The sequence below is a fragment of the Geotrypetes seraphini genome, chromosome 2 (assembly GCF_902459505.1).
Source record: "Geotrypetes seraphini chromosome 2, aGeoSer1.1, whole genome shotgun sequence".
In the NCBI taxonomy this organism is placed as follows: Eukaryota; Metazoa; Chordata; class Amphibia; order Gymnophiona; family Dermophiidae; genus Geotrypetes; species Geotrypetes seraphini.
This window is the reverse complement of record NC_047085.1, coordinates 150916583-150932920: the sequence shown is the minus strand read 5'-3', so window position 1 is coordinate 150932920 and position 16338 is coordinate 150916583. Positions and strand designations below refer to the sequence as shown.

Genomic DNA, 16338 nt, shown 5'->3' with positions numbered 1-16338 from the left:
GGTACTGCGGTATATAAACTGTTATTATTATTATTATCCAACAGTGCAACATCAGGCAGGTAAGTGCATACAGCACTGCCACTACATTCCATTGCTGTCTGTCAGCCCAACTTGATGTAAAGCAGGGGTGTCCAACCTTTTGGCTTCCCTGGGACGCATTGGCCGAAAAAAATGTTTCTGGGGCCGCAGAAATGTGCAAACGCTGCAGCAAGACAAAGGAGTGAGCCGGCAAGTCTGTAAACACCCGGGGACAGCAGAGGAAAACACTGCATCGCCCTTGACCGGGGCCGCACAAAATACTTCATGGGGCTGCAGGTTGGACACCCCTGGTGTAAAGTACCACAGACTTTTTCTCTAATTTATAATAATAATAATAATAACTTTATTTTTTATATACCGCCAACAATCTTGCGACTTCAAGGCGGTTTACAATGAAGAGAAACTGTATAGACAGCGAGTTACAGAGTATAACAGTGAACATCTGAAAGTAACAACAATAGTAGTAATAATTTCAGACCTATCAAGCAAATATTAAAATATACAAGACTTAACTATACTTTTTGATGGAATTCTATATGTTATATTTATAAAATGGAACGAATTCTTGCTATGCAAAAAGGAAATTATAACAAGTTTAAAAAAATTTGGGGGCCATTGATTGAATATTCGAATGATTAGACACTTTTTTATAGAAGAATAATATGATATGGGATTGGGAGGGTATAATGTGTGAGATTCAAATAAAATGTTGATATGTGTGGAAGGGAAGGGGGGAGGGGGGATAATATAAGATTTAATATTATATGAAGTATACAAGTGAATTGTATGAATATTGAATGACTATTGTATACTTGTTATGAGATATGAAAATGAATAAAAAAAAAATGGGAGGTGCATGTTCACTGGCAGCTATCAGACCTATAATTCCACTTTGCTTAGATTTTCAAGCAGAGGTGTACCGTCGGGAGGCTTTGCCATTAACGGTAGGTAGAGAAAAGGCTCTGCTATGCTGTATATGACTGCATGGTCGCATTAACGCACGTGCACACGCACGCATGGGGAGAAGTGAATTGACTAGCATTTGCATGCATGCGTGCGCATCAATGTGATCGTGTAGTCACACATGATCCAGAGGACCTTCACAGGGCTTTTTCGCTACCCATAGTCGCAGTGGGGGTTGCTGGATATGACAGCCACAAAAGTGGGCTGGAGGGGCCACGTTGGAGATCACTGATCGTTTTAGAAGCCCTATTCATGGTTTGGATGTGGATAAACTAGTATTTAGACTTTAGAAAGCTGGAATATATGTGCCCGAAATGTGAATGCATGCATAGTGCAAAAGGGTTTGTTTTGAAGACGACTAGAGTGGAACAAAAAGATAGATAAGCATTCCCCATTTCTAAAATAGTAGCAGAAATTGAGACCTGCTGGCTTGGATGTACATTCTGTCTGAAAAGGGCCCCTTAATGTGAGGTATAAAATCTTCCTCTGAGTTAACTGAATAAGAAATTACTGGAAACATCCCAACACATATTAATTATAAATTCTCTTGAGCAATTAAGTTACAATTATTGGTGAATACTGAAGAGGTGCTTTTGCATGTGTGAAGAATATTATGCTAGCGGACTCGCTTGGTAAGTTGACTATATCAACCATTCTAAACTATAAGACATTGTCTCCATGTACAGGAGTGTGCAGTTGGTTATTACAGAGAATACCTGCCTGAACTTAATGCCAAAAGACCACACCCATTAATTGCACCTTGTGTACCATGTCAGTGCAACAATCACAGTGAAAATTGTGATCCTGAAACCGGGAAATGCCAGGTACATATAGCCCTGTTATGCTACTCTACTGCTTCAAACAGTCTCCTCCTTTTGAGTCTTAGCAATCTTAGTGAGTCTTAGTAATCTTAACCCCCTCTTTTACTAAGGTGCCCTAATCGATTAGCGTGCGCTATTCGAATTAGCGCGCACTAAACGCTAGCGCGTCCGTAGACTTAACAGGCACGCGCTAGCGTTTAGTGCGCGCTAATCGGTCAGCACACCTTGGTAAAAGAGGGCCTTAGTGATCTACCATAATCAGTTTGTGCTGTGAAATGTAAAACAAACAAACAAACAAAAAAACCCTTAAATTACAATTCAGAATTTTGTTATGAGTACGTATCTTGTTGAATGCTAGAAATTTCTGAATGTTCAATTCGATGGACAGATGGAGAAGATAAGTGCATGATTCTGTAAGATAAACAGTCCAAATATTATGGGAAATCAGTGGTCTCAAACTCAAACCCAAACTCAAACTCAAATCAGTGGTCTCAAACTCAGAGCAACATTTTGGATTTGTAGGTACTTGGAGGGCCTCAGCAAAAATAGTGTCTTATTAAAGAAATGATAATTTTGCATGAAGTAAAACTCTTTATAGTTTATAAATCTTTCCTTTTGGCTAAGTCTTAATAATAATAGTGTCATTTATAGCTAAAAAGACATATGATCAAGAAACTGTTTTATTTTACTTTTGTGATTATGATAAACGTACTGAGGGCCTCAAAATAGTACCTGGCTGGCCGCATGTGGCCCCTGGGCTGCGAGTTTGAGACCACTGTGGTAAATGATAATTTACAGTAATAAAATGGAATAACTTAATTAAAAAAAAGGGAGAAATTTAGAACTGCACATTCACTTGCATCGCAAGACTAGAGCTCCTCAAGTCTTCACAGGGATTCCATCCATATAGTAGCTCAGGGGTGTCAAAGTCCTTCCTCGAGGGCCGCAATCCAGTCGGGTTTTCAGGATTTCCCCCATGAATATGCACGAGATCTATTAGCATACAATGAAAGCAGTGCATGCAAATAGATCTCATGCATATTCATTGGGGAAATCCTGAAAACCCGACTGGATTGCGGCCCTCGAGGAGGAACTTTTGACACCCCTGTAGTAGATCCTGCTGGGTGGCTGAGACTAGGGGGCAGAGTAGCCAACTTTTTTTATGTCTCTTCTTGCCCTTACTTTCTAAAATAAAGGACTTACTAGTTCAGTTGCTAGACAAAACGGCACAGTTTGTTTTAAGTGCCTTCCTTCACTTTTGGGCTTACCTGATTGCACATTTAGATTGACCCAAATAGGTGATGTGGCCCAGGCTCACTTTTAGGGATGTGAAACCTGTGTGGTTATTGAGAAAACAGAGGGATTCCATGCTAGATTCTCTTGCACTTGCCTGCAACCAACAGGCAATCTGTTGGGGTGGGAGTGGCCACGCCAGTGCAAAAGTAGAGTTATTTTCCTGGCTACCTCCATTCTGTGCTGCCACTCTTGCAACTATAAGTGTTGGTATTAGTGGTAAGCCACTGCTGGAAAGACTTGAGTCCCAGCTTTCAGACAGGAAGGAGTTATAACTCTGGAAAGGAGATAAACTTTGCAACTGGGTGGAGATTGGAAGGGGAAGGAGAGCATGTAGAAAGGATGCAATATTCAATCTCGTTCTCTCTCATTCCCCCTCCCCTCTCTTTGTCTTCCCCCATATTTCCTGACCCAAGGAAGAGGGGATGAAGCACCAATTTATTTTCATACTTACCAACCCTAGGTGCGGTGTCACTCTCTCCACCAGTTTGGTACCCATGGCGGCTGCGCTATCTATCAACCCCTTGTGATGACCCTGGATACTACATGGGGATCCAGAATTCCTACCATAAGGCCATAGCCAAAATCATAACACTATTCACACGAACAAGAGACTCAGCAACCAACATTCATTTTTTTTCTAATGTTTCTTTATTAATCCCTCTTTTGATTCTTTCCCAGAACTGCCAAGATAATACTGGGGGTGATAACTGCAATGTGTGTGCTTCTGGATACTATGGAAAAGTGACTGGGTCGATCAGTGACTGCTCTCTTTGTGCATGCCCCAAAGCCAACACCAAAAGGTAATAGGATAATCTTAACATAGATATGCCCATCTTTTCCACATGGATTGTCCCAAGGTCTATGCCATTGGCATATGTGGCTGATGATCTGGTACTGGAGAGAGGTGTGCAGGCCTAGTGGTCTGAGCAGGAGGCTAAGAACCAATGGAACCAGGGTTCAAATCTGTTCCTTGTGACCTTGGGCTACAAAATTGGTTAATGGTCTTTGTCATAAATCAGACTTAGAGACTTTAATATGTATACTCTAGAGGAAAGACGGGAGAGAGAGGATATGGTAGAGACGTTTAGATATCTTCGTGGTGTTAATGTACAGGAGGTGAGTCTTTTTCAAATGAAGGAAAACTTCAGGAAAGGATATAGGATGAAGTTAAGATGTGATAGGCTCAGGAGTAATGCAAGAAAATATTTTTTTTTTTAGTCATCGTTTATTTAAAGATTTTTCCAGTAACAAAGAACAATAAACAGAACCATACAAGGGGAATGTCTCACATCAAAGAAATATTGCAGTCTTCCATTAAGAATAAGATGCCAAGTAGTCTTTCAGAGCAGAACATTTTTTTGTTAAAAGAACCAATGGCATTATTTTTCTTAGCAATATAACATTCATATCTATAGGTAAAACATATCAAGTTCCACCATTTATCATAATGCACCTGTGTAAGATTTTTCCAAGAAGCACAAACAATTTTCAGTGCTATCACCATCAGTAAACAATGAGAAGCATAAAGAGATGTTTTGAAATAAAGCCCTTTAAGTACAATTATTTTACATTGGAAGGAAGTAGAGATGTGGAATGTTTCACTAATAGTAAACCACATTTTAACCCAATAAGTCTGAACATAAGAGCAATCAAACAAGAGAGGTCTCAGTTTACCTATAGCCAGTCCACAGGACCAGCACTGTTTGGAAAATGAAGAATCAATCGTATGAGATCTCGGAGGGGTCCATAATGATCTATGAATAATAAAGTATATGGACTGTAAAATAGAAGTAGATCTGGATGATCTGAATATGGAGTACAAGAGGTTCTCTAAATCTTAATCTGATATCAATTGCTGAATATCCTCCTCCCATTCCATACTTTACGAAGAGAAGTAGTATTGGAAGAAGATAGAATCTTAAAAAATGTATATACAGTGGAACCTTGGTTTACGAGCATAATTTGTTCCAGAAGCATGCTTGTAAACCAAATTACTTGTATATCAAAGCGAGTTTCTCCATAGAAAGTAAGGGAAACTCGATTGATACGTTCCCACCCACCCCCCGAGGCCAGCGGCGCTACTCCCCCCCCCCCCCCCGAGAACCAGCATCGCTCCCCCCCGCTCAAACCGGCACCGCCCACTCGAACAGCATTCATCCTTACCCCCTCTGGCACCGGCACGCAGCCCAGAGGCAGGAACTTCTTTCACTGGCACCGGCTTCTCCTGTGGGCTGCGTGCCAGTGCCAGATGGGGTAAGGATGAATGCTGTTCGAGTGGGCGGTGCTGGTTTGAGCGGGGGGGGGAGCGATACTGGTTCTCGGGGGGGGGGGAAATAGCACCGCTGGCCTTGGGGGTGGGTGGGAATGTATCAAGTGAGTTTCCCTTACTTTCTATGGGGAAACTAGCTTTGATATACGAGTAATTTGGTTTACGAGCATGCTTCTGGAACAAATTATGCTCTTAAACCAAGGTTCAGGTGGACGGGGGGTGCCGGTTTGCGTGGGGGGGGTCATTCGCAAGCGGGGGAGGTGGAGCAATGCCAGTTCTCGGGGGTGGGTTGCAAATTGAGTCAACGCTCAGCTTGCAAGACAAGATTTGCGAGAATGTTTTGCTCGTCTTGCAAAACACTCACAAACTAAGGTTTGACTGATTACGATTCAATATGATCCTTAGACAAGGCAAAGCTTATATGCATTTTTCCATTTCTTGAAAAATTACTGCACTAAAATAGGAAACTCTGAATAGTGAATTCAGCATCTGTATCCTTCATTGCTTTCTCACCAAGGCAAATTGATAGTGAAATTTGTTTGAGAAGCAAGGAAGAATGCTGGTTCTGTGACTTTTCTGTGTCTGCGTTTGGATTGCCCTACTCCAGAAAACATTCTGTAGGGGGAGATGTTCTGTATCATAGATCGTTTTCCTTGAAATTGATTCATTAGTGTTGATGCGGGATTTTCCTGGTGTATGCTCCATTTTAGTGATGTAAATTTGATTTGGTATCAGATTTTTACTCAGATATAATTCTCATTGAACAAAGTAGCAATATTTCCATTGTGAAACTGAATAGTTTCCAGTATTTTGTAATAATGATACTATAATAGCCGTTCTATGGAGAGAGTCTTATGTACCAGCATGGAAACTACCTGCCCTGATGCAGAACATGAAACATAGTTATGTCACCAGTGGGTCTTCCATAGCGCTGAAGAATAAGATAAATCTTCAGTTATAATTATGTTTTGCTGACCACCGATAGTGTAAAACCTGGAAATTCTTCAATGCCAGGCTATGTCTGGGCTCCAGCATTGAATTTCTGGGTAAAGTGAGCTGGCTAAAGCATACGTGGTTAAGTGTGATATTCAGCACTTAACCGGCTGTGTAGCTAAGACTGCTTTTGATGCAGTCCTATTTACAAGGTTATTTTAATCGGTTAAGTGTCAAATCCACCCAGCTGGTTTTGACTTGAGCCCTAGCCGGACATTTCTTTTTTTTTTTTTTCCAAATCTTTATTCATTTTAACATATACATCAAGTGTACATTAAAATATGAACACAACATATTACATTATCACTTGATAATTCCATAACAATATATAACTAAAAGATTTATATCCCACCCCCATCTCATATCTATACATGAATAATATAATTCCTATGTATATTAATCAATTAAATTATGCACATATATATTAAATTATCATAACCCACCCATCCCCCATCCCCCCATGGCACTATCCAGTTAAGTGTAGCTGAAAATGCCTACATAGCCCCGGACAGGCAATTTAAATGACCAAGAGTTTCTTCTGGCTGCTTAATTGTTTTGAATATCGGACCCAGTAATCCATTGAATATCAGGCCCAGTATTTACATCCATGTGTGAATATACCTGTAAATGCTGCTGTTTTCAAGTGGATATATTCCTAAAGTAATGGATACCACACTTTTGTGGGCTTGTATACACTTACATATGTAAATGAAAAGAAAGCACCCAAGCACGATTCTCTAAGGGTGCTTATACCTACGTGGCACAGTACATATACGCAATGGAGGAAATGAAATGGAATGTGGGAGTGGCATGAGCGGGCTCACCATGTGTGCACATTATTTACAGAGCACTGTGAGTGTCACATGCTCTTACCACAAGTACCCAAACACAGTTATGCCAGGTCTATGGCTGGTATAACAAATGTTAGGCGTGTCAAAGCCAGTTTATGCTAGAACTCTGTAACGGAATCGGCTCCTGATAGCATTACAGAATAGACTGCATTGCAATGGGGTGCCTAAAAGTGAGCACCCACTTATGTCCCCTTAATATGCATTGTTAAGATGGAGAGGAACTGTGGGTTTGGGGCTATTGGGTTTTTGGTTTTTTTTTTGAGCTTTACATTAAAAGTTAACATGCAAAAAACCTATAATAAACATTAATGTGATTTAGGGAATTCATCATGCAGTGTTGGGGCCTCTGCGCATGTATTAGGACCTTAAAGTGTGATAAAGGACCCTCAGTGCACTACCTCCACTCCTTTACAAAACCGTAGCGCAGTTTTTAGTGCCAGCTATGAGCATTGGAGCTGTAACCGCCACATTTGGTGCTAAAAACCACGCTTCGGTTTTGTAAGAGTGGGGGGAGGGGTAAATGCTAAGAAGGCCATTTTATGCTTATGTTTTGCATAGTATTTAGTACATGTTAAAGGTCTAATGCCTGCAAGAAGGCGGTAACACTGCCTGATGAATTACCCCCTAACTGCATAAATGAAAAGTTTACATTAACTTCTATGTACTGTTTGTTCCTAGTTTCAGTCCCACCTGTGTATTGGAGGGTGATAGTGATTTCCGCTGTGACGCTTGCCTCTCTGGGTATGAAGGCCAGTACTGCGAAAGGTAGGTCCAGCCTTTATGAAATATGGTATATGGTTTATTAATCTTGTTATACCACTCATTCATTATACTGGTCCAAGTGGTTTACATGATACAGTCAAATAAAAAAATAACTCCATTGTTAGATAGAATAGACCTGTCTTGCGCAACAACAAACATACAGGATTACATTCAATCCTAAATAAAATAATAATATAGTTTAAGATTTCACAGGACTGCTGACTGAGCACCCACAAATCATTTAAAAAGCATGTGTTAATTCAGATTAGGTCAAATCTTGTCTGAATGCTTCTTTTAAAAAAACTATTTTTAACAAACTTTTAAAAGATTTGGATTTTTCCTCTAAATCTTAACATCCATATTTACAAACTGTCTGAAAAGCGAGTTAGACTGAACCATTTCCTCACTGGTTTATTAGATGTAAAATGTACTGCTAAACCACTCTTGAAGAAGGACACAATAATAGGGAAATGCAGAGCTGTTTTCTGAATAATTTGATCCTTCATGAAAGTCTGATTGTAACATGCATGAAGGTTTTTTTTTTTTTTTTGATAAATTTGTTTATTGATAAAGTTTTCAAATATACATAACAAAAAAAACACAGAGGTTTAGCAAACAGATATCTACAATGACACATTCTCTCCAACCCCTTTCCCCCAAATTAGTGAAAAGATAAAGTTGTACTATAATCTTCAGTACAATGCAAAAAAGAAAATCACATAGGTCAAAATAAACCCTCCCCCCCTAACCCACCCCAAAATCAACTTTCACATAGGGTTACAAAAATGTAGCTAAACACTCAGATCATGAAGGACATTCACACCACCTAATATAAGGATTCCACACCTTGAAGAAGGGTGTAAGACGAGATTTCGTCAATGCCGTCAATTTAGACATACGAAAAATAAAATCTATTTTTCGTAATAAATGAAGTCGACCTGGGGGAAAGGCCTGTTTCCAATATGCCACTAATAAAAGACGAGCAGCAGTAAAGATATAACAAGCCAATTTATGTGTATTAGAAGACAATGGAACCAAAGGTAGATGTAAAAGAGCACTACCCATAGCTCGAGAAATCGTGGTATGTAAAATATCAGACAACAGTTCAAAAACCATATCCCAATATGGGATTACCTTCGGACAATCCCACCAGATGTGAAGAAAGGTACCCAAATAACCACAGCGTCTCCAACACAAATTAGATACTTGAGGATACATAAGATGAAGACGCTGGGGTGTAAGGTACCATTGATAAAGCATCTTATATCCATTTTCCACCAAAGAGCTGGCTATAGAAACTCGAAGCAGGCGACTAAACACCCGCTCCCATTTAATAATCGGCGGCACTGGGCGTAAAAGTCCCTCCCAAAGAGATAGATATTTTACCGGGGGAGCCTGTTGTTGAATAAGAGCTTTATAGAATCTAGTAATACACCCCTTACCACTACTACCCATAATCGCCCACTCCAGGGTGGTTTCCTCCAAACAAATATCATCAATAGCCCTGCGACTAATAAAATCTATTGCTTGAAGATAGCGAAAATGATCAGTCGGCGGCAAATCATAAGCTTCCCTCAATTCCAAAAATGATAATAATCGTCCATCTTCCACAAAATCTCCCAAATCCATAAGACCCATTTGAGCCCAAACCCGAAAACGACAATCAGATCTTCCTGGTGCAAAACCCCACGCAACCCACAACGGGGTACTACGAAAATACAATCGAGAAGGGAAAAACCTATTTCGCAGCCGAATCCACATCACAAACGTATGATGCAAAAAAGGGTTAGCCCCCTTAAACATTTGTCGAGCCTCTTCCACTTTTAACCAAGGGATCACCCGACAAAGCTTTTCCGATCCCAAAATTTTTTCCCCTCGAACCCAGCTTTTTGATCTATCCTTACACCAACTCAAAAAAGACTTCAATTGAGCTGCCTCATAATAACGCCACAAACAGGGTACAGCCATACCCCCCTGAGAGCGAAGTTGATACAACACATTCCTAGGTACCCGTGGGGGTCGACTCTTCCAAATGTATTTAAAAATTTTTCTTGCCACCCCACGAAAAAAAAGCAGCAGACAAAGGAATTGGTAAAGCCTGAAAAAGATAAAGTAGCTTCGGCAATACCATCATCTTTACACTTTGTATGCGACCAAACCAAGATAAAGAAACATTCTCCCATCTATCCAAATCAACCCAAAGAGATTGCAAAATCGCTGGATAATTAACTTCAAACAAAGAGCAAAGCCGCGCTGGCACATTGACCCCTAAATAACGTATAAATTTAGATGCCCATTTAAAAGAATAAGTAGCCTTCAAAAAAGCACAATCCCCTGGATGTACTGACAAATTTAATATCTCAGACTTATCCATGTTGGTCCGAAATCCGGATACAGCGCCATAGGCAGACAATTCACCAATAATACCCGGGAGAGTAACACAAGGATCAGTTACTGTAAAAATAACATCATCAGCAAACATCAACAACTTTGTGGAAAGTCCATTACAAACCATGCCATGAATAGACTGCTGGGCTCGAACATGAGAAGCGAAAGGCTCCATCACCAGCGCAAAAAGTAGTGGCGAAAGTGCACAGCCTTGTCTTGTTCCTCTGGCTAACTGAAATGAATCTGTATACCCCCCATTAATCCGGAGTGCTGCTAAAGGCTTAGTATATAGAATCTGAATCCACATAAAAAACTGTCCTCTAATTCCCATAGCTGATAGAGTGCTCAACAAAAATGGCCACGACACCCTATCAAAGGCCTTTTCAGCGTCAACACTCAACAGCAATGCTGGCATCTTTTCACGTTGTACAAACCAAATCAAATGAAGCAATCTACGAATATTATCAAATGTTTGTCTCCCCGCAATAAAACCCGCTTGGTCATCCTGTACTAAATAAGTCATATAACTTTGCAACCTACGAGCCAGAATTTTTGTGAAGATTTTATAATCAGTGTCTAACAACGAAATTGGACGATATGATCCACAAAGCATAGAATTTTTTCCCGGTTTCAAAATAAGTGTTATACCCGCCAATCTCCATGAATAAGGCAACTCCATACCCAGTTCTAGACTATTAAAGGCCCGAGTAAGAGGGCCCACAAGCAAATGTCTAAAACATTTATAAAATCTATTCGTAAAGCCATCTAACCCAGGTGCTTTCCCATAAGCCAAAGTGGAAATTGCCCACTGAGTTTCAACTTCCGAAATAGGGGCTGACAAACACTCTGCTTCTTCAGATGTCAATTCAGGAAGCTGTGTCTGAGCCAAATAATTATCAATATAAACTTGAGACACATCTTGTTCAGGAGTATAAAGATGTTGATAAAATGAAAGGAAAGCACCTGCAATAGATTCCGGCGTATAACAGGCTGAACCATCAGAGGCTGTCACCTTAGTAATCACATTCCTCAATTTTTGAGCCTTCAACTTATAAGCCAACTGACGGCTCGCCCGATTACCATATTCAAAATGTTTTTGTTGGACCGACTGTAATTGGTCTGATAATTCATCCAATTGCATCATCTGTAGATCTTTTCGCACCTTATCTAGACGCGTCAGCAAAATAGGAGAAAGATCCCGCTTATGCTTTTGTTCTAAATAATGCAATTGTTGGCGTAAAGCTTCCTGTTTTCGCCCACGTTCTCGCCGTCGATGTACTCCAATAGAAATAATATGACCACGTAAAACTGCCTTCATACCTTCCCAAAATATCAAGGGAGAAATCTCATCACTAGTATTAAACTGAATATAATCCTTCAAATTCTGCTCTATTCGGGACACTATGATAGGATCCGCCAATAGGCTATCACAAAATCGCCAGAACCGCCGCCCAAAGGAAGCCATATGAGGATGTAAAACAAAGTGTACCGCAGCATGATCTGACCACACACGCTGAGCAATTCCAACATCTGACACCTGGGAAAGTAAAGCCTTATCAATGCCCCAAAAATCAATACGAGAATATGAATCATGTACTGTTGAAAAGTAAGTATAATCTTTGGTAGTAGGATATAGATGTCTCCAAGGATCAATCAAATCCCAGGACATAAAGAAAGAGTGCAATTGCTTTCTATCAGATTTTCCATAATGAATCGACTGTGATGAATTATCCAATCCCACATCGTAGGTCAAATTAAAATCCCCCCCTACTAATAAAGAACCCTCTACAACCCCTCGCAACACTTGGTCTAAAGATACCAAAAAATCTTTTTGCTCAGAATTAGGAGCATAAATATTACAAAAAGTATATAGCACCTGCTGCAATTCAACTTTCAATATCAAATAACGACCCATCGGGTCTCGTACCACCTGTTTAATCTGAGGATCAAGGTGCTTAGCAAAAAGAATCCCTACTCCATGTTTTTTAGACCCCTCCTCATTTGAAGCAAAATATATATGGGGATAACGAGGATGTTTCAAAAGCGATTCATATTGAGGCTTAAGATGAGTCTCCTGAAAGAAACCCACCCCAGCCTTCAACCTATCAGCCTCTTTAAAAAGCAATTGCCTCTTTCGAGGTACATTCAGACCCCGTACATTTAAAGTAAAGAAACTAATACCTTCAGGAGCCATTCATTCCAACATACCCACACGCAACCATACTCCCACAAACAACCCTTCACAATCCAGAATAACAAACCCCACATTAAAAACCAGCAGCAGAAAAGAAAAAACCCCTTCCCCATTCCCCCCCCCACCTCCCTCCCCTCCCATCCCCAACCTAACCAAAGGCCCTCCTTATGGTGGGCTAAAAGAGAAAGTGACATCCCAACATACCCCAAATCACACCAATCATATGATAAATAGTACAAGAAGAGATCATATATTCTAATAATAAACAAGAGCTATCAAGAATCGCACAGCATTCAACCAAGAATCAAACAAAGCAGCTTAAAAATTCAGGTAAGCCCAGAGGCCGAAGTCTGCTCCAGGCCAGATCTCCGCTGCAGTCGCTTGCTACTAGTAGGGACCCGTTTCCAGCGCTGCGATGAAGCACCAGTTCCAGATGATGTAGCCGGCTCTTCCAAGGGTGCATAAAGTTGAGCTTCACGTAATATAGCAGCAGCTTCCTCCACTAAAGTAACTTTATGCTGTTGAGAAGCCACTTGAAAGGAAAGTCCAAAAGGAAAAAGCCATCGATAACTGATAGCATGGGATTGTAAGCAGCGAGTAATCTCCCGGAAATCTCGACGCTTTCGTAAAGTAATTGCGGACAAATCCGCAAATAATTCCACTTTAGAATTTTCCCATGTTATATGTCCCACTTTTCGAGCGGCTTGAAGAACTTGATCTTTAACTGGATAGCGCGTAAAACAGGCTACCACATCCCGGGGCCGATCACCTACCCGGGGACCCGGAGCCCGATGCACTCTTTCAAACTCGATCACAGGTATAGGAGCCTCTGGGTCAGCTGCCTGAAGAAAGCGCTTGCAGATTTCCAACAAATGAGCCTGTAACTCCGATGCAGCCAATGATTCAGGAACCCCTCTAGCTCGCACATTACTTCGTCGGCTGCGATTCTCACCATCTTCTAGGCGAAGTTGAAAATCTTCCTGTCTGCGTTCCAAATGAGCGCACCGCGTTTGCAGGGCCACTAGATCCGTATCGTGGTCAATAACGCGTTCTTCAAACTCCTGCAGCCGAGCCCCCATATCTTGCACTGACTGCCCAATCTTAGCCACCTCCGATTGCAAAGTGCTTTGGATAGAAAGCATTGTAGATTTTAAATCTGCCATCCATGCACGCATTTCCCCACAGGTGGCCGATCGAGCATCAGACTCGGTACTCAGCTGGGCAACGCCCTTACCGCGTTGTGGTTCATCGGTCTCACAGGCCTCAGAGTTATCCGATGGCTGGTAAGCATAAGATTTCAAATCAGCTCGCCCTTTTTTTGTAGCCATCTGCAGCCCGCAAGTTTTCCACTCCAATTTATGCAAAAAGTGAACAATACTAGCCTCGTACCGCTAACTTAAAGCTAAAAGTTTAGCGTGATTCGGAGGAGCTACGATTTTAAGCCACCATCGCTCCCGATGACGTCACTTCCCCCGCATGAAGGTTTTAATGTGAAAAATGTAGGAAATAGATTTTACTATAACCTATGCATCTTTTTTTGGTAATGTACATCCATTCTGTTAGTTTTCTTATGTTTAGGTATGTTTAGTCTTACCCCCTCTTTTACGAAACTGCAATAGCAGTTTCCATTGCAGGGAGCCGCGCTGAATGGCCCGCGCTGCTCTCAATACTCATAAGAACTCAATGAGCATCGGGAGCAGCACAGGCCATTCAGCATGGCTCCCCCGTGCTAGAAACTGCTATCGCAGTTTTGTAAAAGGAGGCCTTACCCTCTCTTCTACTAAACCGCGCTGGTGGTTTTAGCGCAGGGAACCGCGCTGAATGGCCCCCGCTGCTCCCGATGCTCATAGAGTTCTTATGAGCGTCAGGAGCAGTGCGAGTCATTCAGTGGAGCTCCCGGTGCTAAAACCGCTATCGTGGTTTAGTAGAAGAGACCCTTAGTGTCAGCATTATATGTATACGGATTACTGTAATTAATCTGTTTTGCCAATCATTCCTGTGAACTGTTTGAGTCATGACTTGTTTATATTTGAAATTATTAATAAAATATTTTGAACTTAAAAATAATAACCTATAGAATCCAAAGAAATCTTTGTTTAAGAACATAAGAAGTTGCCTCCGCTGAGGCAGACCAGAGGTCCCGCTCCCGCGGCGGCCCATCAGGCCTATTGCCTGAGCAGTGGTCCCTGACTATTTCTATAACTACCTCTTGCTCCTATCCCTATAACCTACCTCTACTCCTATCTGTACCCCTCAATCCCTTTGTCCTCTAGGAACCTATCCAAACCTTCTTTGAAGCCCTGTAATGTGCTCCTGCCTATCACAGCCTCCGGAAGTGCGTTCCATGTATCCATCATCCTCTGGGTAAAAAAGAACTTCCTAGCGTTTGTTCTAAACCTGTCCCCTTTCAGTTTCTCTGAGTGCCCCCTTGTACTTGTGGTTCCCCATAATTTGAAAAATCTGTCCCTGTCTACTTTTTCTATGCCCTTCATAAATGTTCATAAACTTTGTGTCTTAGCTTAATAAACTTTTAAGACCTCTGCACGTGGTTGGTGAGACCCAATCTCTCCTTTCGAAATTGTAAAAGACCTATGAGGGAAGCTTGTTGTGCTTCCTGTTGCCCAGGTTACTGCTTAGTTATCCAGATAAAAATATCTGAAAATTGCCTGCGATGGGGTAATTTCATTGAGGATTCTTTGCGCATATATGCCTGTTTACCAGTATTCAAAAATAAGGACTGGAGAAATATGCTCAATAACCTTTTATCAAAACATTCACTCACTCTAGTAAATTAAACACTAAGGAGTTCATAATCGAAAGAGAAAAACGTACAAAAACCGGCCAAAGTCGGCACTTGGCAATCATAAACGAAAGACGTCCAAGTGCTGCCGAATAACCAGAGCTAAACGGGACGTTTCAGGAGGAATGTCGAGGGCAGGATTTGGGCGGGCCATGGGCCATGCTAGACTTAGTCGTACTGAATGTATAATCGAAAGTTTTACAACACAGCCTAGAGGGAACTTGGACATTGTGACTTAGGCCATTTAAAACATGGTCTAAGTCACAAAAACCTATATAAAGTGACCAGATAAGCACTGCAGACACAAAGTACAGACCCCCCACACACTGCCCCAATGATCACTGCCCCCCCCCCCTAAAAATTGTAATCACAACTTTAAATATCTGCCTCCAGAACATCAGCACCTGGCAGCCTGTCATAGGAAAGCCTAGTAGAGCTGCAAAGAGGAGGCTTAAGTCGTCTTGGGGATGGGTTAGGGATCCAAGGAGAGGAGGACCCAGGCCCATAAGCCACTGTAATCACTGCATTCATGGTGAAACGTGCACTCCCCCCAAAAAAAACCCAAACTCCTTTGTACTGCCATATAAGTGGTTCCTGCAGCCATAAGGGCTATTGGGGTTGTAGACAGGTGGGTATAGTACGTTTTGGGGGTGTTTTGGGGGCTAACCATGACCTATAAGGGAGCTATAGTGAGATGTTTATGGGCCACCCTTTTTGTGGAGTTCACAACAGTGCCATGTAAGGTACCCCACTATTCAGGTGCCATGCCTGGGTGTCCAGTCCATCAATTTGCTGACCCCTCCCACATCCAACAGGGCTTATTCTAGGTGTTTTTGACTTGGATGAATATTCGGATGAAAATGTGGTATAAAGATAGATGATTTAGCAGCTTGGACGATCAGACGGCTGGACGTATAGTTAGATGCTTAGGCTGTAGATGCTTAGGCTGTATAAGGACAATA

General features: G+C 41.5%; 1 protein-coding gene across 2 annotated transcripts in view; it reads left to right on the top strand.

The window, feature by feature from the left end:
• The window catches only part of LAMA1 (laminin subunit alpha 1), a 412090-nt gene that overhangs the window by 201912 nt on the left and 193840 nt on the right, over positions 1-16338 (top strand). For both annotated transcript variants that reach the window (XR_004538373.1, XM_033934013.1), the window contains exons 29-31: positions 1689-1826; positions 3798-3919; positions 7911-7997. Coding sequence is in view for 1 of the 2 variants with exons in the window: in XM_033934013.1 (XP_033789904.1) it covers positions 1689-1826; positions 3798-3919; positions 7911-7997 (347 nt within the window). In the remaining variant the exon portion in view is untranslated. The remainder of the gene's footprint in view (positions 1-1688; positions 1827-3797; positions 3920-7910; positions 7998-16338) is intronic.